The 25,985-nt window shown below is 66.8% G+C and overlaps 4 protein-coding genes, 1 long non-coding RNA gene and 1 other non-coding gene across 8 annotated transcripts in view; 3 read left to right on the top strand and 3 right to left on the bottom strand.

The window, feature by feature from the left end:
* Positions 1-7,210: 7,210 nt before the first annotated feature.
* LOC141921966 (U1 spliceosomal RNA) lies at positions 7,211-7,374 on the bottom strand. The gene has a single exon (XR_012622849.1). It is a non-coding gene; the product is annotated as a U1 spliceosomal RNA (small nuclear RNA).
* Positions 7,375-7,792: 418 nt separating this feature from the next.
* ATRAID (all-trans retinoic acid induced differentiation factor) lies at positions 7,793-10,583 on the bottom strand. 2 transcript variants are annotated; one of them, XM_074820448.1, is made up of 6 exons: positions 10,285-10,583; positions 10,131-10,202; positions 8,497-8,568; positions 8,303-8,424; positions 8,109-8,209; positions 7,793-8,018 (listed from the first exon to the last, which is right to left on the bottom strand). In XM_074820448.1, exons 1-6 carry the CDS (start codon positions 10,548-10,550, stop codon positions 7,914-7,916), a joined length of 738 nt encoding a protein of 245 aa, XP_074676549.1. In that variant the 5' UTR covers positions 10,551-10,583; the 3' UTR covers positions 7,793-7,913. The 2 variants fall into 2 exon arrangements, with proteins under 2 accessions (XP_074676549.1, XP_074676548.1); XM_074820447.1 differs by lacking the exons at positions 10,131-10,202; positions 10,285-10,583 and adding an exon at positions 9,587-10,121.
* A 238-nt stretch (positions 10,584-10,821) lies between these two features.
* The window catches only part of SLC5A6 (solute carrier family 5 member 6), a 54,179-nt gene continuing 39,015 nt past the window's right edge, over positions 10,822-25,985 (top strand). Inside the window, exons 1-16 of one of the 2 annotated variants that reach the window (XM_074820445.1) lie at positions 10,822-10,932; positions 12,681-13,248; positions 13,352-13,417; positions 13,481-13,532; positions 13,642-13,709; positions 13,790-13,944; positions 14,125-14,265; positions 14,362-14,488; positions 14,593-14,681; positions 14,756-14,868; positions 14,964-15,031; positions 15,104-15,190; positions 15,298-15,482; positions 15,596-15,702; positions 15,791-15,912; positions 16,013-16,305. In XM_074820445.1, the coding sequence (XP_074676546.1) occupies positions 12,919-13,248; positions 13,352-13,417; positions 13,481-13,532; positions 13,642-13,709; positions 13,790-13,944; positions 14,125-14,265; positions 14,362-14,488; positions 14,593-14,681; positions 14,756-14,868; positions 14,964-15,031; positions 15,104-15,190; positions 15,298-15,482; positions 15,596-15,702; positions 15,791-15,912; positions 16,013-16,165 (1,863 nt within the window). In that variant the 5' untranslated portion in view covers positions 10,822-10,932; positions 12,681-12,918 and the 3' untranslated portion in view covers positions 16,166-16,305. Of the gene's footprint in view, positions 10,933-12,374; positions 13,249-13,351; positions 13,418-13,480; positions 13,533-13,641; positions 13,710-13,789; positions 13,945-14,124; positions 14,266-14,361; positions 14,489-14,592; positions 14,682-14,755; positions 14,869-14,963; positions 15,032-15,103; positions 15,191-15,297; positions 15,483-15,595; positions 15,703-15,790; positions 15,913-16,012; positions 16,306-25,985 lie in introns of those variants that run through there. The other variant, XM_074820446.1, reaches the window with a different exon arrangement.
* PREB (prolactin regulatory element binding) lies at positions 19,499-22,121 on the top strand. Its single transcript, XM_074820444.1, is given in 12 exon segments — positions 19,499-19,644; positions 19,646-19,717; positions 19,986-20,177; positions 20,374-20,580; positions 20,750-20,768; positions 20,771-20,829; positions 20,900-21,024; positions 21,131-21,304; positions 21,387-21,459; positions 21,559-21,718; positions 21,818-21,879; positions 21,881-22,121. Coding segments are annotated over 12 exon segments (1,239 nt in total). The 5' UTR covers positions 19,499-19,581; the 3' UTR covers positions 21,914-22,121.
* On the top strand, positions 23,591-24,840 carry CGREF1 (cell growth regulator with EF-hand domain 1). Its single transcript, XM_074820572.1, is given in 6 exon segments — positions 23,591-23,670; positions 23,848-23,879; positions 23,882-23,918; positions 24,102-24,172; positions 24,276-24,400; positions 24,496-24,840. Coding segments are annotated over 6 exon segments (690 nt in total).
* Positions 24,983-25,951, bottom strand: LOC141921939 (uncharacterized). The gene is made up of 2 exons (XR_012622825.1): positions 25,758-25,951; positions 24,983-25,221 (listed from the first exon to the last, which is right to left on the bottom strand). It is a non-coding gene; the product is annotated as an uncharacterized LOC141921939 (long non-coding RNA).

The raw sequence follows: 25,985 nt of genomic DNA, 5'->3' as shown, positions 1-25,985 counted from the left end.
TGATTGTTGTAATGCTGGCGTGATCCATTCTAGCACCCATGTCTCCCCCGTTTTCTTTTTAGACTGCGTAATAGCTCCGAGCAAATGCTGTGAACCCATCCACACAAGTATGTCCAGGGGGAGCTCAGCATCTCTCCGACGCACTTGTCCAGAAGTAATACGATCCATAATCTGTTGTAGCACTCGCTTCTGGTCTGCTGATAAAGACACCACCTGTGCAGGGTCATTGCCTTTTAACAGTGGTCGTAATTGTTGTAAAAGCTCGTTTGGGATGCCCACTATAGGTTTTAGCCGTTGCAAATCTCCTAATAGCTTCTGAGCATCGTGCAGTGTTGAGATTTCAGGATTAATTGTCAATTTTTGTGGTGTTACTATTTGTTTCATTAAAGACAATCCCAAATACTTCCATGGAGCTGTTTTTTGTATCTTTTCTGGTGCAATTACCAATCTTTGCTTTGCAAGGGTGTTTACAATTTCTTTTATCTGTGTTTCTGTAAATGGTTCTTTCTGCGCAAATAATATATCATCCATATAGTGATAAATTATAACATTAGTCCATTTTTGACGTAATGGCTGTAAGGCCGCATCTACAAAAATCTGACATAAAGTTGGACTATTTCTCATTCCTTGTGGTAAAACTGTCCATTCAAACCGTTGATCTGGCCCTTCTCTATTTATTGTTGGTAAAGTGAAAGCAAATCGGCGCATGTCCCTTTCATGAAGCGGAATCGTAAAGAAACAATCTTTTAAGTCCACAATCAATATAGGCCATTCATAAGGTAACATAGCTGGATTCGGCATACCTGGTTGTAAAGCCCCCATTGGTTCCATTTGTTTGTTTACTTCCCTAAGGTCATGCAAAAGTCGATATTTGCCTGATTTCTTTTTTATGACAAATATCGGAGTATTCCAAGGACTAGTAGATAATCTTAAATGTCCTTGCTGATATTGTTCTTGTACTAGCAGGTGTGCTTGCTCAAGACTTTCCCTTTTTAGTGGCCACTGCTTTACCCATATTGGATTGTCAGATGTCCAAGTTATAGGGATCGGGAAAGTCCAAGCAATGGCCATTAGAATAAATGGTGATTGTTTGTCAAAACTATTCCCATTTGTGCTAACACGTCTCTTCCAATTAAACAGTTTACCCCTGGAGGTAATTGCACTACAGCAAGCACCGCTGTGACTGTTTGTCCTTCAATTGTTAATTGTAGGGGCGGCGTTCGATTAGCTAAAGTTAAACCACCCACGCCAGTGACGGTGGTGGTATGCTCTTGTAATGGCCAGCCTTGTGGCCAAGAAGAAGGCGACAGTATGCTGGAATCTGCGCCTGTGTCTAACAACCCTTCCACAGTTATTGCGTTACCTTGAAATGACAGATGAACAGTCTTTCTGGGTCTCGTACTCAGATTCAGTGTTAGCAGGGTCAGGCTTCCTGTAGATCCGAAGCCTTTGTTTCCGCGACTCTCTTCAGTCACTGGTCGTATTGTTTGAGTCACTTGTGGCAGGGGCACCAGCTGTGCAATCCGTTGTCCCTGTGCAATCTTTACTGGTGGATTCAGTGTATATGCCATAATATAGATTTCACCTTCATAATCTGCATCGATAACTCCCGGTAAAACAAATAATCCACATTGTGATGCTGATGATCTTCCTAATAATAAAGCTCCCATGGCTCTCCCATTAATAATGATAGGTCCTCGTACATTCGTAGATATTGTTTGAGGATTATTTGTTAACAGGGTAACATCTACTGCTGCTGCCAGGTCCAACCCGAGACTTCCCCGGGTGGTGGGTTGAAGGACTGCGCTGCGGCTGCAACTTTCGTCGTCGCGCGGCGGCCGGCGAACGCGCTCCGTGTGGAGTTTCCCGACCGTCTGCGTCGGTAACACCGCAGTTGCCCCTTTTGAGGTGTTTGCACTCTAACTGTTGTTGCTGCCGAAGTCTGGAGAGGCGCAAGGGCTGTCATAACCTGACTTTGAGTAGCCTGAGCCTGTTCTTTCATTCCTTCCCCTAATTTCTTTATTGCCTCTACAAGAAAAGCCTGAGGTCCAGTGGGTATCGATGACGCTTTTTCAAGTGCCTCCTCTACAGTCCAATTTGCCCCTAATGTATTCAATAAACTCTTTGTAGCAGGATTGCCATTTTGCAAAATACATTGTTTTAAGAGAGCACCCTGCATGTAGATAGGTACTCTTGCTCTTTCAATTGCATTTACCAACTTATCTACAAAACTGCCCAAAGTTTCTTCTCTCCCTTGCTTAATTCCCATATACATTGGAACTCCGCCTGGTTCTTTCACTTGTTCTATGGCTTCTCTCACTAACCTCATTGCCTCTCTCACTTTATCCGGACCGAGCAGTGCTTGAGCTTCTACTCTAGCATAAGGTCCTAACCCCATTAATTCATCCATTGTAATCCCTTGTAATGGATCTCCTGCTTGCCGCTGTATCGCTACCGATTCTAATACTCTCGCTTGCCAATGCGCATTAAACAACAACCACTGACTAGGAGAGAAAATTAACTTTGCTATACCCCGACAATCTGCAGGCAAAAGAAGTTGAGTGTTCCAAAGATAATCTAACATTTGACGAGTTGGTTCACCAGTAACACCATAAGAACTCACTGTAGAGCGCAATTGTGACAAAAGCTTCCAATCTAATGCCGTAACAGTAGCATTTATTCCACCAGCTGGGTTCGGCTGAAACTGAACTGGAAAAGCCATTGCTGTCGCCATCTGAGTCATCGCCTCATCCCCTTTTTCTAACCCCTCTCGTGCCAATGCATTCCAAGCCCGACACCTTTCTTTAGCGATCTCTATCCCCAGCCCATCTTCTGAGCCAGGAGTAGAATTCTCGCTTTCCGGCGTCACAGTGTGGCTGGACGCGTCAGGGCTACTCAGGGCGGGGGCGGGGGGAGCGGTAGGGAGAACTCGTTCTGAGCTTTCCTGTCCCGTCTCTTCGGAACGTAAAGGTGGTAAAACAAGCTCACGAAACGTAGGCGGTAATGGCCACCTAGTTTCCTCCTCCCCATATCTGGTGTTTTTCTCTTTTGCCGCAACTGCGCCCTGTGCAGCTCTTTTTTCCGCCTGATACCTTAGCAATTCATTATGAACCATCCTCCATAACTTTCCCAACTTTTTTGCTGTCTTATCATCGTTCAATGTTAATTCCCATAACTTATCTCCAAATTTTCGCCATTCCGATAACTCATGAACTGCATGTGGATTAATAAAACAACCTTGCTCTACCCCATAAGCTAAAAGCCCCTGAAGCTCCTTTTTTACATCTATTCCCTCAACCCGGCGTTGTGTCAGCCAGGATGCAAATAAATCATATGCTGCTTGCCTGTCCATACCTGAATTTTTCCGTTGCAGCCTTTCCAGGTCTCGGCAGCACGTATCAGCAGGGCTCACCTCTTATGACACCCTGGGCGCGGGCCTTTTTAGTCGCCTTTCGCCGTCCTCGCTGCTTAAGGACCTGAACAACCTTCTCTGGTCTTTATCCTTTGTGGTGCCCTATACGTCCTTTGGCACGTATCACGTCGTTAGCAGATCACGTCCTTTGGCACGGATCACGTCGCGGTCACCACTTGTTGAAAGAACGCAGCGGGAGCCCAGCCATCATTTAATGCACAAAGGCTCAACTTTATTAGTACTCACACTCCTTTTATATCTACAATAATCAGTTCATACATATTGCAAAAGCGAGCTCCTTATAGGTTGCTAAGGTTAGATACATTGGTTGCTAAGGTTAAATACCAATCCCTCCCCTTATGATTTCTGCAAGGCCTTGTACATAGTCTTGCTTCTGTTCTTTGTTCTTCTTTGATACTTTTCGGTATTTTCCCATCACGTCGCCGTTGTCAGCAGTTCCTCGGTGCTATACCCTTTCTCACGTAGCCAGTTGTTAGCAAACTGCTCCACATCAGCCCATCGCTCCAGCCTGTCCAGGTCTCTCTGCAGAGCCCCCCTACCCTCGAGCAGATCAACACTCCCACCCAGCTGGGTGTCATCTGCAAACTGACTGAGGGTGCACTCGATCCCCTCGTCCAGATCATCAATAAAGATGTTAAACAGGACTGGCCCCAACACCGAGCCCTGGGGGACACCACTCGTGACCGGCTGCCAGCCAGATTTCACTCCGTTCACCACAACTCTTTGGGCCCGGCCATCGGCCAGTTTTTTACCCAGCGAAGCGTGTGCCCGTCCAAGCTGCGAGCAGCCAGTTTCACCAGGAGAATGCTGTGGGAAACGGTGTCAAAGGCCTTACCGAAGTCAAGGTAAACAACACCCACAGCCTTTCCCTCACCCAATGAGCAGGTCACCCTGTCGTAGGAGGAGATCAGGTTTGTCAGGCAGGACCTGCCTTTCCTAAACCCGCTGACTGGGCCTGATCCTCTGGTTGTCCTGCACGTGCTGTGTGATGGTACTCTGGATGAGCTGCTCCATCAGCTTCCCAGGCACCGACGTCAAGCTGACAGGCCTGTAATTTCCCGGATCATCCTTCCGACCCTTCTTATAGATGGGCGTCACATTGGCCAGTTTCCAATCTGTCGGGACCTCCCCGCTCAGCCAGGACTGCTGGGAAATGATGGAGAGCGGCTTGGCGAGCACCCAGCCAGCTCCTTCAGCACCCTCGTGTGTATCCCCTCCAGTTCCACAGACTTGTGTGTGTCTATGGGATGCAGCAGGTCGCTGACTGTCTCCTGGATTGCGGGGGGGTCGTTCTCCCAGTCTCTGTCCTCTGGCGGAGGGGGCTGGATTCCCTCAGTACAACTGGTCTTGTTATTAAAGACTGAGGCAAAGAAGGCATTAAGCACCTCAGCCTTCTCCTCATCACTTGTTGCCATGTTTCCTCCTGCATCTGGCAGGGGGTGGAGGCTCTCCCTGGTCTTTCTTTGCTACTGACATACTTATAGAAACATTTCTTGTTGTCCTTGATTGCTGAAGCCAGGGTAATTTCCAGCTGGGCTTTAGACCTCCTGATTTCTGCCCTGCAGAGCCTCACAGCCTCTTTGTAATCACTGTGAGTGGCTAGTCCCTTCTTCCAAAGGCTGTAAACTCTCCTTTTCTCCCTGAGTTGCAGCCAAAGCTCCCTGTTCAGCCAGGGTGGTCTTTGTCACTGGCTTCTCTTACAGCACCTGGGCACCGCCTGCTCCTGAGCCATTAACACTTCCTTCTTAAAGAGCGCCCAGCCTTCCTGCACCCCTGTACCCTTCAGGACCGTCTCCCAAGGGATCCTGTCAAGCAGGTGCCTAAAGAAGACAAAGTCAGCCCTGTGGAAGTCCAGGATGTCAGTTCTGCTTAGCCCTCTCCTGGCCTCTCTAAGAATAGAGAACTCTATTATTTCATGATCGCTGTGCCCCAGTCGTCCTCTGACCGCCACATCCTCCACCAGCCCTTCTCTGCTCACAAAGAGGAGGTCCAGCAGGGCACCTTCTCTGGTCGGTTCACTCACCAGCTGCATCAGGAAGTTATCTGCCACACATTCCAGGAATCTCCGGGACTGGTCCCGCTCTGCTGTGTTGTATTTCCAGCAGATGTCTGGGAAGTTGAAGTCTCCCACAAGAACAAGGGCAAGCGATCGTGAGATTTCTCCTAAGTGCCTATAGAATATTTCATGCCCCTCTCTGTCCTGGGTAGGTGGCCTATAGCAGACTCCTACTACCACATCTGCCCTGTTGGCCTTCCCCCTGATTCTAACGCAAAGACACTCCACCCTGTCTTCACTACGCTTGTGCTCAAGGCAATCCTGTCAGTCCCTAACATACAGCGCCACCCCACCGCCTCTCCTTCCTTGCCTGTCCCTCCTAAAGAGCTTGTAGCCCTCAACTGCCGCACTCCAGCCATGGCAGACATCCCACCATGTTTCTGTAATAGCCACCACATCATCACGGCTTCAAGCTCCTCCTGTTTGTTACCCCTGCTGCGTGCGTTGGTATACACGCACTTCAGATGGGCTGGTGTTTCGCCCCCTTCCCCCTTCAGATCTAGTTTAAAGCTGTCACTGAGCCCAGCTCACTCCTGCCCCAAGATCCTCTTCCCCCTCTGGGACAGGTGCATCCCATCCGATGCCAAAAGGTCTGGTGCCCTGTACACCAACCCAGGATTGAAAGATCCAAAGCCCTGTCGGTAACACCAGTCTTGGAGCCACAAGTTCATCTGTTGAGTTCTCCGGTATTCTTCCTCATCCATCCCCCAACTGAAGGGATGCAGGAGAACACAATTTGTGCCCCCGACCCCTTACTCACTTTCCCCAAGGATCTGAAATCTCTCTTCATTGCTTTAGGCCTTCTCCTGGTAATGTCGTCACTACCTACCTGGAAAACCAGGAGAGGGAGTAGTCCTTGGGTCTCAGTAGAGCGGGCAGTTTTGCCGTGAGGGCCTTGATGCGGCCCCGGGGAGGCAGCGACTTCCCTGTGAAGTGGGTCCGGTCTGTGTGTGGGGCCCTCGACACCCCTCAGAATGGAGTCACCCGCTACAATGACTCTCCTGGGGTTCTTTTTAGAACTGGTTTTAATACCTGGTCTAGGATGACCCGGCCTTGGTGGACCTTGGTCTTCCTCCTTGTTTGTCTCATTCTCTTCCTCCTTCTCTTCTTCACTCAGAAGCTCCAGGGCCCCGACTCTATTCTGAAGGGGCACCACGGAGGGTGAGGGAGGTCGGGAGAGGATTTTCCTGCCTCCCTGAGTGGGGACCTGTTTCCAGCCTCCCCCATCCCTTAGGTCCCCTCCTTCTGCCTGGGGGCAAGAGGATGAGGGATCGCCTGCCTCGTTTGGAGCCTCCATTTGCTCCCGTTGCTTCAGGGTGTCACTGTCCCAGTCAATGTCCCTTTCACACTCCCGAATTCTTCTGCATCTCTCGACCTCTTTGAGTTCCGCCGCCAGGCTGAGCAGCTCATCCCGTCTCCCCGCACGCGCAAACACCGAACCCCCCGGGCCCCGCAGCGACAAACCCCCCTCGGTGGGGGGGGGCGCCGGGGCCCGCGGGCTCCACCCGGTAACCGAGGGGTGGCGGGTGCCGGCCCCGTCCCGGTGCCCCTCGGCGACAGCGGCCCCTCGGGGAGCGCCCGCGGCTCCACACCCCGCTCTGCCGCCGCCCCGGGACGGGCCCGACCGAGGGACGGGCTGTGGGGAAAGACCGGCAGCCACCGACGACCTAAACTGTCAGTACTCAAACCTCGCTTAGACTCTGTATTTGTCACCGGAAGACCAGGGGAGAGCGCGAACGCAGTCCCCCACTACCACAAATTATGCAGTCGAGTTTCCCGCATTTGGGGAAATCGCAGGGGTCAGCACACCCGGAGTGCAGGGGATGAGCCTCGCCCTGGGAAAACCACCTGCCTGATCATGGTGTCTCCCCTGCCAGGTAAGTATGACCCGCACCGCCACACGCGCCCCCACACCCCGACACACACACACACAACACACGCACACCCCCGACACCCAACGCCCGCACCCCACACGCCCCCACGCGACACCCCCGACCCGCCTCTCCCCGCGCGGCCCCACGCAGCGCCCGCCCCGCCCGGGACCGCCGTTCTCTGGTGGCGGGGGCCGCTCCCGTCGTGCCTCGCGGTACCTCATTTGCATGGACACGCCCCCTCGAGCCCCCAATAGGCCCCGCCCCTCCCGTCCCCGCTCCGCCCGCCCAGCGCGGGGTCGTTCCCGGGGCTCGGAGCAGCAACGGGGGCTCTTCCCCAGCCCGGCGGGGTTTGGGGGGGGGGGAAAGGGGGCGCCCCCACCCCCGCGGAGTCCCCCATTCCCCCGGGAAGGAGTCGGCCAGACACACGGACCAGGCGCTGCCACTTTATTCATCCTCAGCTCCCCCCACCGACCACCCAGCCCCCAGCACCCAGAGCTCCCCCCAACCCCACCCCTGGCCTCGGCAGAGGCCCCGACCCCCCCGTCCCCGCTCAGGGGGTCTTGGCCTTCCGTCGCTGGGTGCCCCACAGGAGGAGGGACAGTGAGAGGGTGACGGCCCCCAGGATCCCGCAGAACAGCAGCACCGGGAACATGCCCTGTGGGGGAGCGGCAGTGACAGGTGCTGCCCCCCCGTCACTGCTCCGGTCGGGGGGGGCCACTCAGGGTGGGGGTCCCGTCCCACTCACCTGGCGCAGGCACTTGTAGCCATGGAAGGGGCTGTTGCAGAGGCACTGGATGAGGCCGGGGCCGGCCGGGGCGCAGGCAGCGTTCTCGGGGCACGGCCAGGCTGGCGGAGCAGAACATTGAGGGGGGGTCACAGGGCCAGGCTGCAGCCAGCCCCCCCGCCCGCCAGCCCCGCGGGGCCCCGCCGGTTCCGTACCCAGCTCCCCAGAGCCGTTGCAGGGGTTCCTCTGGCCCTGGCAGAGCCGGCTGCTCCCGAGCGTCGTCACCTCGTCCCAGGCGCCGCTCCCGCCCGGGCACTCCAGCACCAGTGGCACCGCACTGGGGAGCAGAGCTCAGCACCCGGCACCGCGGCAACACCCCCACATCACCCTGCATCCCACCGGTACTCACAGGCGCTGCAGGCGGGTGAAGCCCAGGAAGGAGCCGTTGGGGAGCAGCGTCAGGGGGTTCTCCGTCAGGTCCCTGCAAACACACACCAGGCACCAGGGAGTCCCGGGCACCCCCGACCAGCACCGGCCCCAGCACAGCCCTGGGGGTGCCCCTGTGCAGGCAGGCGAGGGCTCTGGAAAGGGTGGGGGGTCCCTATAACAGGGTGGGGGGCCCCTCTCTGCACCACATCACTGCCTGGGGCCAGGCTGCTGCTCCCCAGCAGGGACACCGGCCCCAGGGAAGGGACAAAGAACCTCAGAGAATTACAGAGCAGTTTGGGTGGAAGGGACCTCAAAGCCAACCCAGTGCCACCCCCCTGCCCCAGGCAGGGACACCTTCCACTAGCCCAGGTTGCCCAAAGCCCCGTCCAACCTGGCCTTGAACCCTTCCAGGGAGGGGGCAGCCACAGCTTCTCTGGGCAACCTGTGCCAGGGCCTCACCCCCCTCACAGGGAAGAATTTCTTCCTTACATCTAACCTAAATCTTCCCTCTTTCAGTTTAAAACCATTTCTCCTCGTCCTATCCCTCCCCCCTTTCCTGTAGCCCCTTTCAGTCCTGGGAGGCCGCTCTAAGGTCTCCCCGGAGCCTTCTCTTCTCCAGTTGAACCCCCCCAACTCTCTCAGCCTGTCCTCACAGGGGGGTGCTCCAGCCCCCCGAGCATCTTCGTGGCCTCCTCTGGCCCCGCTCGAGCAGGTCCGTGTCCTTCTGCTGTTGGTGCCCCCAGAGCTGGACCCAGCACTGCAGGGGGGTCTCACCAGAGCGGAGCAGAGGGGGAGAATCCCCCCCTCGCCCTGCTGCCCACACTGCTCTGGGTGCAGCCCAGCACACGGGTGGCTTTCTGGGCTGCCAGCGCACGTTGCCGGCTCACAGGCTGTTTTCCATCCACTGATCCCCCCAAGTCCTTCTCCTTGGGGCTGCTCCCCATCCCTTCAGCCCCCAGCCTGGGTTGATACCAGGGATTGCCCAGACCCGTAGGCAGGACCTTGCCCTTGGCCTTGTCGAAGCTCAGGAGGGTCACACATGCCGACCCCGGCGGGGCACCCCCCATTACCGATCTCCCTTTGGCCATCGCGCCGTTCGTCGACGGTGGCTCTTTGGACACGGCCGCCCAGCCCGTTCCTCACCCGCCCAATGCTCCGTCCGCCAGACGGAGGTTAGTGATGAGGTTAGTGATGAGGACATCGCCTGGGACCCCGACCTCACGGAGGCTGAGGCAGGTGACACCGGTTGCTCCCCCCTCACCCCCCAGCACGGTCCCACCGTCGCAGGCCACCGGGTTGCTCGGGGTTCACCCTTGGCCATCCCCCCCCACCTCCCGGCCATCCCCACGCCTCCGCGGAGCTCCCGGGGGGTCTGACCGCTCCCAGGACCCCCCCTCTTTTTAGAAATGGGGGTGATATTTCCCATTTTCCAGTCCCTGGGGGCTCCCCCCTCACCGCCACCACCCTGCAAACAGGATGGGGAGTGGCCGGTGTCCCCCGGGCAGCCACAGCCCCTGGGTGCTGGGGGGACGGGGACAAAGGGGCCCATCGTGGAGGGGGGGAGTGTGTCCCCCCAGACCCCCCCAGAGCCCAGGAGGGGACACGAGGACTCACAGGACGACGACGGCCGCGGCCTGGGCCAGTGCCGCGGGGAGGCTGCGCAGGGAGCAGCTGCTCAGGTCCAGCCTGGGAGGGGACAGCGGGAGGGGGGTGACACACACGTCAGCACCCGTGTCCCCCAACCCCCGCCCTGTCACCCCCCCCGTACCCCAGCAGTCGGTCCAGCCCGGGGCCCCGCTCCCGGCAGCAGCGCCCGTCGGTCTCGGCGCCGGCCCGGGACTCGCAGAACCGGGACACGAGGGAGCCGTTCCGCGGCGGCCCCGGGCAGAGCCCGCACACCGGCGGCGGGGGGGGCCGGGGGGGGCCGGGCACCCCCAGGCACCCCCCGGGATCGAGCCCCCCCCGGCCCCCGCCGCCGCTCGCGGGCAGCGGCAGCAGCCAGAGGAGGAGGATGAGGATGAAGAAGGCGCCCATGGCACCGCCACCCCTCCCTCCCCCCCCGGGAGCTCTTCCGGGACCGCCCCGCCCGGTGCGAGGGCGCCCCCTGGCGGTGCCGGTGGGAGGCGCGGAGGGAGGGACCGCCCCCCCTCCTCCCCCTCCCCCCCCCTTCCCCGGGCGCCCTCTGGACCCCAACCGGGGCCTCGAGGAGGGTTCCCCGAGGGGTGGGGGGGTGTTACCGGGGCGCGGTGACCTGCCCGAGGCAGCAGAGCGCGCTGTGACGTCATCACGGCGCGCCGGGCCGGGCGGAAGTGAGGGCAGGGAGGGCAGCGCGGCCGCTTCGGCGCGTCATCACGGTGCGACGGCGGCCGCAGCGCGGCACGTGGGATCAGCTCCGCCGCGCCGCTCGCCGCCGCCGGTGAGTGTCGAAACGGGGAAAAACACCCCCCCGCTCCGCCCCCAAGGTCACCGTCCTGTCCCGTCCCCGTCCCCCACCCCCCGGCCCCGCCGGGCCACACGCCGGGACCGGGGCTCGTCCTGCGACACATCCCCCCCCTCCATCCCCCGGCGGCACCGGCGAGCGGGACCTGGGAGCGGGGTCACTGGGGACAGTGGGGACGAGGGGGGCGGATCTGGGAGATCCTGAGGGACCGTGGGGCTGGGGGCACTGGGGACACCGGGAACGGGACAGGGCTGTGGCGTGGGGTCACCGGGGACACCGGGAAGGGGACGGGAATGTGGACTGGGGTCACCCGGGACACCGGGAAGGGTACAGGGCTGTGGCCTGGGGTCACCGGGGACACCGGGAAGGGGGACAGGAATGTGGACTGGGGTCATGGGGACACCGGGGCTGGGCAGTGGCGCCGCGAGTGAGGTCACCGAGGACATGGGGAATAAGGAAATGTAAGGCACCGGGGACACCGGGGGACAGGGGGGCTGGACCCCGGGCGGGGTCACTGGGGACACCGGGGGGTGGGGAGGGAGAGGCGGGGAGCGGGGCCTCGGGCCGGGGACGCCGAGGCTTGGGGCAGCAGAACCCCAGGGACACCGGGGGGCCGTGGGGGTGCAGGGGAGCCTGGGGCTGGGGACACCCGGTGCTGCGGGGCGGGGGGCAGCGGTCGGTGCCGGCGGCGCTGCCGGCCCCGTGTTTAGTCTCCGCGGTGGAACGCGGTTGGGGTGACCTTGGACCCTGGCCGGGAGCTGCGCCGCGGGGGGTGTCCGGGCCGGGGGGGCCGGTGGCATGCGAGGCGCTGCCCTCTCACCTCCTTCCCGCTGGGCTCCCGCGGCGGGCAGGCCCGGGCAGGCGGTGCCGGGTGCCAAGCGGGGCCCAGCCTAATCCCCCCCGGTATGCCCCGCGCTGGCATTCCTCCGGGGATCACGGTGGGCGCAGCGCCAGACCCCCCCCGCCTGCCCCCCCCCCCCCACTTTGCCACCGGCTTCATCCTCTGCCGGCACTGGCACGGCGGTGTGGGGACCGCACCCCCTGTCCCGCTCCTGGGGCTGCCCGACCACCCCCCTCCTGCTCTGGGGGGGCAGCGGCTCAGCGGGGACCCCGCTGTGAGCGGGGCAGGGGGGAGCCCAGAGCCCCTCTGTCCATCTGTCTGTCTGTCCCCCTCCATCTGTCCGTCCATCCCCGGCTGGGTGGGGTGGCGGTCACCCAGCCCAACCCCTGCTCGGCTGCGGGGGGGGGCCGGGGCTCCTGTGCCCCCACGCCGGGCTCCGCTGTCCGTCCGCCTGCCCTCCCCGGCCCCGTCCATCTGTCCTGGGGGCCGGGGGCTGCCTGTCCCGCAGGGTGGGCCCGGTTGTGCCGGGCTCGGCAGGGGCTGCGCGGTGCTGGGGTGGTTGGGTCATGTTGGGTTTGGCGACGGCAGAACCGGTGCTGCCGGCCCCGGCAGGGGCTGTCCTGCACCGGGGGCGGCTGTGTTGGGTTTGGCACGGCAGGACCGGTGCTGCCGGCCCCGGCGGGGCCGTGTGGGCCCGGCAGGGCCGGTGCCGCCGGGGTCTTGGGCGCGACTGTTTTTGCAAGGACGGCCTTGGGTGTTCTTTGGCAGAGGCGCCCGTTTCCCTTGGCGGGGGCAGGCCAGGCCGACGGGGCGGTGGACGCGGCGGTGCTGAGCCCAGCCCAGAGGGAGGAGGAGGAGGGTTAAAGGGACGTTCCTTTTCCAGCCTGGCCCCCCCGCACCGCGCTGAGTCCTTAAGGCCGAGCCAGAGCGAGCGAAGGTCCCCGCGGCGCCCGGAGCAGCTCCCGTCCCTCATCCTGCAGCTCCGCGTGCCGGGGGCGATGCTGGCCGGGACCCGCTGCCGGGGCGGCTGCCAGGGCTTGGGGCGCCCATGAGGCCGGCGGGGCGCAGCCGGGGTGCGTGGCCGGGCAGCGGCGGCTCCGGTGGGGGCGCGGCGGCTCGCCATGGAGTTCACGGTGATCGACTACAGCATCTTCGCGCTGCTGCTGGTGCTGTCGTCGGCCATCGGGCTCTTCTACGCGCTGAGCGGGGACCGGCAGCGCACGGTGCAGGAGTTCCTCCTGGCCAACCGCAACATGGGCTTCTTGCCCGTCGCCCTCTCCTTGCTGGCCACTTTCCAGTCGGCTGTGGCCATCCTGGGCGTGCCGGCCGAGATCTACCGCTTTGGCACCGAGTACTGGTTCCTCGGCTGCTCCTACTTCCTGGGGCTGCTCATCCCGGCCCACGTCTTCATCCCCGTCTTCTACCGCCTGCACATCACCAGCACCTACGAGGTGAGCGGGGCGTGCCGGCGCGGGGCCGAGGGGGGGGATTTGGGCTCCCTGCACCCGGGCGGGACGGGGCCCTGATCCATCTCGCCCCCCTCTCACCCCGCAGTACCTGGAGCTGCGCTTCAACAAGACGGTGCGAGTCTTCGGCACCGTCACCTTCATCTTCCAGATGGTGAGTGGGGCTGGGGGGGGCGCGGGGGGGCCGTGCACGGCCTCAGCGCTGCTTTCCCCGCAGGTCATCTACATGGGGGTGGTTCTCTACGCGCCCGCGCTGGCCCTCAATGCCGGTAAGGGAGGGGGGGGGGACGGGAGCTGTTGGGGGGACGACGCTGGCAGCCCCGGAGGGGGGGCAGGGGGGGCTGCTGCCTGCTCGTTAATAATCTTTGTCGCTTCCAGTGACGGGCTTTGACCTCTGGAGCGCGGTGCTGACCATGGGGCTGGTCTGCACGCTCTACACCACGCTGGTGAGTGTGGGGCTGCGGCGTGGGGCTGCGGCGCGGGGCTGCGGTGACAGGCTGCGGTGACGGGCGTTGTGCCTCGGCAGGGTGGGCTGAAGGCCGTCATCTGGACCGACGTCTTCCAGACGCTGGTGATGTTCGCAGGGCAGTTGGCCGTCATCGTGGTGGGCGCCCAGCGGGTGGGTGGTATGGCCCGCGTCTGGCGCCTGGCCGAGCGGCACGGCAAGATCGCCAGCATCGAGTGAGTGTCCGGCACCGCCGCGCCCAGACACCGGCACTGGGGACCCCGCGTCACACCGGGAAGGGCTTGGGGTCGGGGGGTGGGTGACACGACGCAGCATCCCTGCCACCCTCTGTCCTGCGGGGAGCTGGCGAGGACCTGTCACCGTGACCCCCCTGCAACGCCGGTGCCTCTCCGCAGCCTGAACCCCGACCCCTTCGAGCGTCACACCTTCTGGACCCTGGCCGTGGGGGGCGTCTTCATGATGCTGTCGCTGTACGGGGTGAACCAGGCGCAGGTGCAGCGCTACCTCAGCGCCCGCAGCGAGCGCGAGGCCAAGCTGTGAGTGGGGTCAGGGTTCAGGGTGGGGGATCGGGGCCCCCCCGCCGCCATTTCCCCCCCCCAGCACCACCTCTGACGCCTTCCTGGCACCCGCAGCTCCTGCTACGCCGTCTTCCCCTGCCAGCAGATCGTGCTCTGCCTCAGCTGCCTGACCGGCCTCGTCATGTTCGTCTATGACCGTGAGCACCCGCTGGCACCTGCCCAGCGCCCCGGCTCTGACCAGGTGGGTGCCCGGGACCCCCCCACACCCCCTAACACCTCCCGCAGGGCTGGACCTGGTCCCCCGTGGCCCCCCCGGCCCTGCAGGCACTGACCCCCCTGCCCCAGCTGGTGCTGTACTTTGTGATGGACGTGCTGCAGGACCTGCCGGGGCTGCCCGGGCTCTTCGTTGCCTGCCTCTTCAGTGGATCCCTCAGGTGAGCAGGTGGCCCCGGGGGGGGGCCAGTGGGGCTGGGGGGGGGGGTGTTTCAGCACTATTGTCCCCCCCCAGCACCATCTCCTCCGCCTTCAACTCGCTGGCCACGGTGACGATGGAGGATCTGGTCCGGCCCCACTGCCCCGGGCTGTCGGAGTCGCGGGCCACGCTGCTCTCCAAGCTGCTGGGTGAGCCAGGGGGGCTGCACCGGGGCGGGGGGGGTAGCGGTGGCGGTGACCCCCCCAGTGCCGCTGTGACCCCCCCACTGTGCTCCTCTCTCCAGCTCTTGGCTACGGATTGCTCTGCCTGGGGATGGCCTACGTCTCCTCCATGCTGGGCCCTGTGCTGCAGGTAGGGGTGGGGGCCACGGGGACCCCCCCAGCTCTGTCACCCGGGCTGAGGGATGTGTCCCCCCCCCCACAGGCAGCCATCAGCATCTTCGGCATGGTGGGGGGGCCGCTGCTGGGGCTCTTCTGCCTGGGCATGTTCTTCCCCTGCGCCAACCCCATGGTGAGTGACCCCCCCACTCTCTGCCCCGCCGCGGGGGGGGGGGCACAGACCGCACAATGGGGGGTGCTGGGACACCCTGAGCCCACCCATCCCTCCCCCTGGCGCAGGGAGCCGTCGTGGGGCTGCTGGCGGGCCTGGCCATGGCCTTCTGGGTGGGCATTGGCGGCATCCTGCACAGCATGGGGGGGGCCGGGGGGGCCCCCCCCTCCAACGGCACCGCGCTCCCTGCTGCGGGCAACTTCACCACCCTCCTGGCCAGCACCCTGCTGGCCCCCACGCCGGCCCCCCAGAGGTGAGCGCGATTTAGCGGGGGGGTGAGCTCGCTGCCAGAGCACTGCAGGATGGGGAAGGGTGTGGGGTGCCCCCCCCCCCACCCTCTCTCACCCCCCCCCATCTCTGCCGCAGCCGCCCCACGGGGCTGCAGAAGTTTTACAGCCTGTCCTACCTGTGGTACAGCGCCCACAACTCCACCACCGTCATCCTGGTGGGGCTCCTGGTCAGCCTGCTCACTGGTGAGTGCCGGGGGGGCGGCGGGGCGGCAGTGGGCCCCCCCCCCCCTCCCCGCTGCCCCCCTGTTCACTTCTTCCCCCCCCCCTCCAGGCCCTACGCCAGCAGCGGCCGTGGACCCCCGCACCATCTCCCCGGTGCTGCCTCGCCTGCTCTGCTGCCTGCCCCGCAGGTACCGGCAGCGGCTCTGCTGCGGGCTCAGCTTCCCCGACCAGGTAAGGGGCCCCCCCTCACCCCCCCCCTCTTTGGTCCTGGTGCCCCCCTCGCCATTCGTGCTCCCGCTGCCCCCCCCCCCCCCCCTTCCTGTCCCCACAGGATGCCGACCCTGCCGAGGCAGCGGAGAAGAGCAGCGGGGTGCCCAACGGCCTGGCCCCACCCGGCCCCGGGCGGCGGGAGGAAGAGGAGGGACAGGGCTACATCCGCACAGCTGGGGTCCCTGCCTACACGCTGCAGGAGACATCCTTCTGACCCCCCCCACACCCCCCCCGGCAGAGGGGTCCTGGCTGCTCCCCCCACCCCCCCCATGGCCTTCCGAGCCCCCCTCTCCCGGCCAGGGGGGCACAGACTCCCCCGAGGGGTACCCACAGACAACTGTGGAGCCCCAAATACCTGGGGGGGGCTGTCCCCCCCCTCCGCAGGCAGCACAGGGGGGCTGTGGGACCAAGGTGGGGCAGGGGGTGCCCCCCCCCCAGGCCAGGATGCTGCCCGGTGCCCCCGGCCTGGCCATGTGCCTTACACATCGCTCCCGGGCTGGGGGCCACCCCGCACCCCCCCAGGGCGCCGAGCGCCCCCACCCCCCCCACTGGACCCCCCCCATCCCTCCTCTCTCTGTGTTTGTCATCCCCCCAATAAACGGTTCTGGAGCGCAGGTGTTGGGGAGCCCCCAGACCAGCCCCCTCCCCGCCGCAAGCCTGCAGGGACACGGGATCCCCCCCTGCCGTCTCCCAGAGCAGCGGGGGGACCCTGCTGCCCCCGCCACCCCGCCGCGAGAGCTTCGCCTTGCCAGCGGGGGGAGATTTATGGCGGCAGCCTTGACCTTGGCCCCTTTCCCACGGCGCAGGGACGGGCAGGGGGGGCCTGGCTGGGGGAGGTGGTGGGGGGGGTTGGCAGGGTCCCTCATCTCCGGACACAGCGTGAGGGTCCCGCGGGGGGGCTCACCCCGAGGCAGGCACTGGGTGCTCGCTGCAGGTTTATTGCCGCGGGTGGGGCCAGGAGCGGGGGGGGGGGGCACCGCCCGACACCCCCATCCCCGGGCCAGGTGGGGGGGGGTGGGGTGTGCAGCGCCAGCTCCCACATGAGGCCCCCCCAAGTGTCCCCCGGGGTCCTGGCGGCTGTGGGCAGGGTGCGGGCAGGACTGGGCAGGGGGTGTGGGCGGCCCCCCCCAGGCAGGATGGGGGTGTAGATCCCCCCGACCCCACCCTGGGGCACATCCTGTGGGGATGGAGCAGATGGGGGGGTCCCGCGGTTGGGGGTCAGGGGGGGCCGCCCCCCCTTGCCAGCCCCCTGCCCCCCACACCTGCCTGCTCGCGGCTGCCGGTGGCTGCGGCCACCCCGGGGGGGTCGGGACTGGGACCCCCCCAAGGGCCAACACCAACGTAGAGGCGGGAACGCATCGGCCATTTCTACAAGAGAGGGAGAGAGGGGTCGGGGGTTTGAGGGGGGGTGTCCCCGTGTTCTGCTGCTGCCCCACACCTGGGGACGGGGGGGACCCGCTGCCAGCGCGGGTGGGGGCGCTGTACTAGGGACCCCCAGACGTGCGCAGGGGATGAGGGGGGACCCCAGGGACCGGGTGCCCTCATGCAAGGGGGTCTCACCTTCAAGGGGTGCAGCAGCGGGTGCCCGTGGAGCAGCGGGGAGGGGGCGGGCGGGGGGGGGCCCGCGGCCCAGCGCATGGCTGAGGTGGCCGATGTAGCTGGTGGCCAGGACAAGGATGTCCAGCTTGGAGAGCTTGGTGCCGGGGGGCACGGCTGGCAGCGCTGCCTGCAGCGCCAGGAAGGCCCGACGCAGCGCCCGCACCCGGCCCCGCTCCCGCGCCGCGTTCTGGGGGTACGGGGGGCCCTGGGGGAGAGGAGGAGGAGGAGGAGGAGGGGGGGGGTGAGCCGCATTCTCACCCCAACAGCGACAGCGCCCCGTCCTCCGTGCCGCCGCCCGACCCTGGGGAGCCAGGTAAACCCCAGGGCTGCGTCCCACCCCCTGCCTGCACGCCACAGGGTCAGTCCTGCCCGCAACCTCCACCCCCTCCCCAAGGCACCCCCTCCCTACGGCACCCCCCTTGGCGCAGCAGGGTCCCGCTCCGGACAACTCCCTACCTGTGCCGCTGCCGAGGGCCCCCCTGGGTCGCCAGATGAGGGCCCTGGGGTCCTGCCCGGTCCCCGGCCGCGCCGGGGGGGGTCGTGAGGGGCTACAGGCCCCTCTGCGGCCCTGGGAGCCGGGCACGGCGGTGGCCAGGGAGCAGCCGCACGTGGCAGCCGTCCCCACTGCGCACCCCCGGCCGGCGCCTGCCCCCGCGCTCTCGGCCATGCTGGCCCCCACCAGGGCAGCTCCTGCCCACGCTCCTGCCTGCGCCTCGGCCCCGCGAAGCGCCAGTGGTCGGGGCGCCCCAGGGAGCGCGGTTGCGTCCCCCCGCCGCCTCCCAGCACGGCCCGCGGGGCCTCGTCTCTGGGCGGGCGTCTCGCCTCCCCCGCCTTGGCACCGTGGATGAGCCAGAGGATTCTGGCTGCCCCCGACGGAGCCTCCCCCGGCCCGTGGCTGCCCAGGGGAGCCCCTGCTCGCCCCACGGGCCCGGCCCGGTGCAATTGGGAGCCACTCAGGAGCCACGTGAGGCCACACGGGAGCCACATGAAGCCACACGGGAGCCACACAGGAGCCCCATGAAGCCACATGGGAGCCACATGAAGCCACACGGGAGCCACACGGGAGCCACATGAAGCCACACGGGAGCCACACAGGAGCCCCATGAAGCCACACGGGAGCCGCTGTGGGCACAGGCCATGCACCGGGACGGGCACCCCCACAGGCCCACACCGTGTCCCGGCCCCACTGGCAGCCCGTATGCCCCAAGGCCCTGCCTGCAGGATGGGTGCTGGGGTGAAGCGGGGTGCAGGCAGCTGCCTGCAGCGATGGGCCCACCCCGGAGGGGGGAGGTCCTGCACCCGCTGCCACTGGGTGCCCTGGGGGCTGCGCCACCCCCAGCCCCCTGTCCCCACAGCTGGCACACCCGGAGCTTGGGTCCCCCGGCACCCACATCCCCTGTGGGGTGAGGACCCCCGAGGGGCCAGGGTGCGGCGAGCGGGGGGTGGGCGCGGGACGGGGCACAGCCAGATCAAGGCTGGAGTGGGGGAGGCAGCCGGGGGGACCCGGGGCTGGGTCGACCCGCGGGGCCGTAGGCAGCCCCCTGCCACGCTGCGCCGCCCCCCGGGGCTCTGCGGGTGGGGGCGGACCACGGGACCCCCCCCCGGTCCAGCGCCCCGGGGGAGGCAGTGCACGGGACTCCCTCTGCCCGTCCTGGGCCCGTCTCGGGCTGCAGAGCGGTTCCCCGAGGTCGCGGGGACCGGGCGGCGGCCGTGGGCAGCGCCGGTGTGCGGGGACCGGCAGCGAGTCCGCGGAGGGAAGCGGCGGCGGCGGCGGGGGGGGGGGGGGGGCGGGGACGGGGCTATGAACGGTGTGGGCGTGGCTAAGGCGAAGGAGGGCGTGGTTAGGCGTGGCGGGAAGCTATACGGAGGCGTGGCTGGGGGCGATGGGGGCGGAGCTATAGGCGTAGCGGGCGGGGCTTGGTGCGGCGGAGGCGGGGCTGGGGGAGGCGGTGCTGTGCGGACGTGGCGGCGGCGGCGCGGTGACGTAGCGGCGCGGTGACGCAGCGGCGTGGTGACGTGTGCGGCGTAGCCATGGCGCCGCGGCGACCGGCAGAGCTGTACCGGGCGCCTTTCCCCCTCTACACCGTCCGCCTCCCACCCGCGGCGGCCCATCGCCATCACTGCCGGTGGCGGCGGTGCCGCCAAGACCGGCATCCGCAATGGCGTGGTGCGGAGCGGGGAGAGCGCGGCGGGCCCGGGGCTGCCGCGGGGGGAGGGGGGCCAGGAGGCTCGGGGAGGGGATGGAGGAGGCCCGGGGCGGGGGAGAGGAGCGTCGGGGGGGGCGATGAGGAGGCCCGAGGGGGTGGGGGAGGCTCAGGAGGGGAGGGGGGGCCCAGGCCGCTGTCGTGGGCCCTGGGGTGGGGGAGCATCCCCGGGGCAGGTGCCCGCTGCGGGGGGCGAAGGGGGGAGCTGAGGCCGTGCCCCTGTTCCTGCAGCACTTCCTGCAGCTGGAGCAGGTCGGGGGGCAGCTCAGCGCCTCCCTGCTGCACTCCCACGACACGGAGACTCGCGCCACCATGACCATGGCGCTCGCCGACGACATCATCGCAGCGGGGCAGGACGCCAGCTGCCACATCCTCCGCTTCAGCCTGCAGGCGCCTGAGGCCAAGGGCGGCCGGAACGGTGAGGCCCCCCTGCTGTCCCCCCGGGGGGGGTCGGTGTGACAGCACCTGCCCTGGGCACCGTGGGGCAGGGCGTGGGGAGCCGGGTGGTTCCTGGGGTGCTTTGGGGACGGGGCAGTGCCCTGCACCCCACTGTGCCTGCCCAGCGGCGGGGGAGGCTGTGTCAGGGCTCTGTGTCGTTTTTTCCCCCTGCCACAGGCAGTGGGGAGAAGGGCTGCGGAAGCGGAAGGGCCCCAGCCCGGCGGGGCAGGGCAGCACGCAGAGCCAGACGAGCGAGGTGACGGTGGAGAGCCTGCACAGCGTCCGCACGGATTTCAGCCCTGACGCCCTGCAGAAGGCCGTCCGCTTCAACGCCGACTGCTCTCTGCTCGTCACCGGCGGTGCCGACGGCTTTCTCCGCCTCTGGGAGGTGGGCACGGGGCGAGCCGAGGCCGGGTATCGCTGTGCTGTGTGTCCGGTGGGGGAGGCCGGGCCCCGGTGGTGCCAAATTGGTTCCAGCCCCTTCCCCGAGCGGCGCCTGGGGCTGTTGGGGAGCCCCGTCCCACGGGCGCAGCTCTGACGCCTGCTCTGCCTCGCAGTTCCCCAGCATGAAGAAGACGCTGAGTTCAAAGCCCACGACGGGGAGATCGAAGACATCGCGCTGGGCCCTGACAACAAGGTGAGCGTCGGGCGGCTCCTCGGCGCGGCGGGGAGAGCTGTCGGTGGACGCCCGCGCTCGCTCTGCGCAGGTGGTGACGGCGGGACGGGACTTCCAGTGCTGCGTGTGGCAGCGGGACCAGCTGGTGACGGGGCTGCGCTGGAACGAGAACCTCCCCGGCGTCCCCGACAAGGCGTACCGCTACCAGGCCTGTCGGTGAGAGCAGGGGGCTGGGAATGGACCCCCCCGATGGCTTCTGCCCGCGACTGAGCCTCCCCTGGGGCTTTGCCACCTCCCCTAGAAAGTGCGCTTTCCGCGGCAGGTTCGGGGCCGTGGAGGACAACGCCACGGCACTGCGGCTCTACACAGTGCAGGTGCCCCACAAACGGGAGCGCCGCCCCCCACCCTGTTACCTGACCAAGTGGGACGGGAAGAGCTTCCTGCCGCTGCTGACCCGGCCCTGCGGCAGCGAGGTGATCTCCTGCCTCTCCGTCAGGTACCTGGGGGCTGAAGGAAGGGGGAGTTGGAACGGGGCTGGGGGCTACAGCACCCCCCCTGCTCACTGTCCCCCTGCACAGTGACTCGGGCACCTTCCTGGGGCTGGGCACGGTGACGGGCTCCGTCGCCATCCACGTCGCCTTCTCGCTGCAGGTGAGCTGTGAGGGGGGGGGGGAAAGGGGCGCAGGGGCAGCCCCAGGGACCCCCCGAAGGTGGGTCACCTCAAGCCAACACCCCGTTTTTGCCCCGCAGAGACTGTACTACGTGAAGGAGGCTCACGGCATCGTGGTGACGGACGTGGCCTTCGTCCCCGAGAGCCGGCGCGGGCGGGAGCTGCTGGCGGGGAACGAGGCCGCCCTGCTCAGCGTGGCCGTCGACAGCCGCTGCAAGCTGCACCTCCTCCCCGGACGACGTAGGTGCCCCGGGTGGGCTGCCCATCCTTGGGCGTGTTGGGGGGGGGGGTCCCACAGCGCCTGTTCTCACCCTTTTGTTCCCCCCTTTTTCCCCACAGGCTCCCTCCCTGTTTGGCTACTGCTGCTGCTCTGCGCCGGGCTCATCGTGGCCACCATCCTGCCTGCTGCAGCTTGCCTTCCCGGGGTTCCTGTAAGCCCCCCCGGCCCCCCACAGTGCCGGGACAGAGCCCCCCCAGGCTGAGACCCACCCCACGCAGACTGTGAAGCTGAGAGGGACCAACCCCGGCCCCGCCGTCCCTGCTGGCACTCGGAGAGCGGGCGAGGGGTCCCCGGGGAGGGGAGGGGTACCACCAGCCCTTCACCCCCCCTCCCCATCACCATTAAACCAGGAGGACGAAGGCAGCGCTTGTCCTGTCCGTGCTGGGGAGGGGGAGTGGACTTGGGGGGGCTGTTCCGGGGCAGCGTGGGCGTGGTGTGGGGCTGGGGGGTTCCTTCCCTGCAGCCCCCCCGCCAGCCCCGGCGGCTCCTCCCCGCGCTGGAAGACGGCGACAGCGACGAACTGAATGAAGATTCATAGCCCGTTGCTGCCGTGGCCAAGCGGCCTCTGCCAGGACGGCTGGGCTAGTGTCGTGGGGGAGCTGTTAGCCCCAAAGTGGGGGCGAGGAGCAGTGGAAGAGGTTCCAGGTGGCCGTGGGCCACCGCTGGCCTGTCCCCGCTGCGGGGGCTGCTGGTACCTCCAGGGAGATGCCCGTGGGCAGCAGCGGGGCGGGTGGCTACCAGTGCTTGATGTGGGCGATGGCCACCTCGCAGGGGGGAGAGGACGGTGGCCCCAGCGTCCCCGCTCTGCCCGGGGAGGGGCGGTTTGGGGGGGTCTGGACCAGGGTTTGGGGGGCGAGGGCCCGATCCCGGGGCTCACCTGTAACCGGGGCGGCTGTCGGAGCAGGGAACTGGCCTGGCGGGTGTCGGGAGCCCCGGGAACGGCGGGGCTCCGGTGGCTGTCGGTGTCCTCGGCCCGGGCGAGGAGGAGCCGGCGGGGGCGGGGACGGGACCGGCGGCCGCTCAGCGCCCGTGGCCACGCCCCCATGGGTTGTGGACACGCCCCCGGGCTGATCCCTGCCGCATCGGTTCCGCCCCCTCGGCGTGGCTCCGCCCCTCCGGAATTGGCTCCGCCCCTGAGCGGGCACGTGGTGGCGCCGGCGGCCATCTTTGAGTCGGGCGCAAGGTGCCGGTTAACCCCTGCGCTGCCGGCGGGGGCGCGGCCGGAGCCGCCCCGGGGCGGGGGGGCTGACACACATCCCCCCCCCAATCCTCCTCTTCCCCCCCCCGGGCAGGGGAGGCCCCGGCGGGCGGGGCGGGTCCCGCTGCCGGTGCGGGGAGGGGGAAACGTGTCGGCTACGTGGCCCGGGGCGGGCGGCACCGAGACGTGAGACCGGGGCTGAGTGAGTGGGCAGCGGGGGGGGTGTTTGGGGTGGGGGGGTGCCCTGGGTGTGCCACGCACCCCCCCGCCCCACACCCCCCGTGCGGTGCCGGTGCCAGCGTGTCCCCGCCGCGCTGGACCCGGTTGACGCTCCCGGAGCTCCCCGCCCTCCAACCCCCCCCCCGCCCCGGAGTCGCCACTGAGGGGGGGTTGGGGGGGCCGGGGGTGGCGGTGGGTGACCCCCCCCCGGAGCGGGCGTGGGGGGGGCAGAGGCCGAGGCAGTGACTTTGTGCCGAGCCCCCCAGCTCTGCAAATGCCGATTCCCCCCCTTCCCCCCCCCCCTGCAGCGTGGCCGGGCGTGCCCCCCCCCCCAGCCCCGCCTCCCCCCCCCCCCCCCCAACCCCACAGGACCCCCAGCGGCCGCTCTCGCCCCGCTGCAGCCTGAGGCCGCGGGATGAGGAACCCGCCGGTGGCCCTGATGCTGCTGCTGGTGGTCCCGGCGGCGCGGGCTGCCCCCAAGGCTGGGGGGCACAGGTATGGGGGGGGGATGGATGGGTGGGGGGGTGTCCGCGGGTGTGGGGGGGCGCGGGTATGGATGGGTCAGGGGCACGGGCACGGCCGGGGTGTGGGCGTGGGGGGGGTCGCTGTGTGGGGCACTGTGGGGTGTCAGCCGGCCCCCCTCCCCGGATAACACCCCCCCCTCCTGGCCAGGCCTGAGCCCCCCACGGCCACGGGGCCGGATCCTGCCCCGACCCGCTGAGCCCGGAGCTGCTGACGCTGCCGTGAGTCCCGGGGCAGCGGGGGGCGAGGGGGGGGCGCGGGGGTCCTGGGGATAGTTATAGGGTGGAGCCGCCCTGGGGGAGGTTGTGGGGCGGGTTGTGGGGCAGAGCAGCCCTGGGGCCGGCTGTGGGTCAGGCTGTGGGTCAGGGGCGGTGCGTGCCCACCCCCAGCCCCCCCGTCCCCAGGCTGCTGTGGGGTGCTGTGAGGAGCCTGGGGCCGCCGGCGCGGGACGCGGAGGCCCTGACGCGGGAGCAGGGTAAGGCTGCGCAGCGCGGGGGGCCGGGGGGTCCCACAGGGGCAGGGACGCGGCCCCAGCCCCACGGCGCCCCCGTGCCCCACGGCGCCCCCCTGCCCCACAGCCCTGCTCTACCTCTTCGTGCTGCACGACCACGACCGGAGCGGGAGCCTGGACGGGCTGGAGCTGCTGCGGCTGCTGGACGCGGTGCTGGCGCATCGCGACGGGGGGCGGCCGGACCCCCAGGCGGTAGGTCCCACGCGAACGGCCCCCTCGCACCCCCCCACACCCACGGAACCCCCCCCAGGCCAGACCCTCACCCCGTCCCCACCCCGTCCCCGCAGGTGGCCGCGCTGGTGGATCGAGCCCTGGAGAGGCACGACCTGAGCGGGGACGGGCTGCTCGACCCCCCCGAGCTGCTGCTCTCGCCCGGCCGCGGCCAGGGACCCCCGGGGCAGCGCGGGGGGGACGCGGGGGCACCTGGGGGGCACCTGGGGGTGAGGGGCCCAGGACATGGCCCAGCAGAGGGGCAGGCAGTCCCCCAGGGTAAAACCCCCAACGCTGGAGCTCCTGATGGGGAGGGAGCCCCCGGAATTGGAGCCCCCGAGGGGGAGGGAGTCCCTGAAATTGGAGCCCTCCCCGAGGGGGAAGCAGCGCCAGTTTGGGGGGACCCTGGGGAGGGGGGGTAAGGCGGTGGAGGGCTGTGGGGTGCGGTGCCCCGGCTCCTCGCGAGTGAGGGGGGGGGTCACTGTGTTCCCCCCCCAACCTGCGGCAGGGCTGGGGGGGGGCCGGGACTGCGCGGTCGCCCCTGTAACACGTCGGGACGGAGAAATAGAGGCGCTGCCGCTCGCCTGGGCCGTGGTCAGTGCATGGGGAGCCGGGCCCAGCCCGGGGGGGGCGCGGAGGCAGCGGTGGGGCAGCGCTGGGGGCTTTATTGGCAGCGGGGCGGGGGGACGCGGGGCACCCCGGGGGGTGTCTCCCTGCTCAGACGATGCCGTCGAAGCCCTGGATCCCACATTTCCTGCCGGCGATCCGGCAGCCGAAGGTGATGGCGTCCTGCAGGCTCCTGCCTGGGGAACGGGCACCTCGTCGGGCCGTGGCCAGGATGGGGCCAGAACGGGGGCAGTTTCGTGGCCATAATGTGGCCGTGCCATGCCCTGGCTGTGGCTGTGCTCATAACGTGGCCGTGGCGTGCTGTGGCCAGGCCCTGGCTGTGCTGTAGCCATGCCATGGCTATAACGTGACCATGCCATGCCCTGGCTGTGGCTGTGCCGCGGCTGTGGCCATGCCCTGGCCGTGCCATGCTGTGGCAGTTCTGTGGCCATGCCATGGCCATAATGTGGCCGTGCCATGGCCATGCCACGCCCTGGCTGTGGCCATGTCGTGGCCGTGGCCATGCCCTGGCTGTGCCATGGCAATTCTGTGGCCATAACGTGGCTGTGCCATGCCCTGGCAGTTCCGTGGCCATGCCGTGGCTATAACGTGGCCACGCCATGCCCTGGCTGTGGCCATGCCCGTAACGTGGCCCGCGCCATGGCAATTCCGTGGCCATAATGTGGCCGTGCCATGCCCTGGCAGTTCCGTGGCCGCGCCGTGGCCGTGCCACCTGCCGACAGCGCGAAGATGACGGCGGCGTTGAAGGTGTCCCCGGCCCCCAGCGTGTCCACCAGGGTCTCCGGGGGGAAGGCGTCCGAGTGCACCAGCTCCCCGTCCGGCCCCACGGCGTCGGCCCCCTCCTCAGCCCAGGCACAGATCAGCGTGGCCCTGGGGGGCGAGGGGGTGGGTGTGGGATGCGGGGTGCGCCCATGCCCCGCCCCCTCTTGCCCCGCGCCCA

This window comes from Strix aluco, chromosome 3 (assembly GCF_031877795.1).
Source record: "Strix aluco isolate bStrAlu1 chromosome 3, bStrAlu1.hap1, whole genome shotgun sequence".
Classification (NCBI taxonomy): Eukaryota; Metazoa; Chordata; class Aves; order Strigiformes; family Strigidae; genus Strix; species Strix aluco.
Note: the sequence above shows the minus strand (reverse complement) of the source record. Positions and strands in the feature narration are given on the sequence as shown.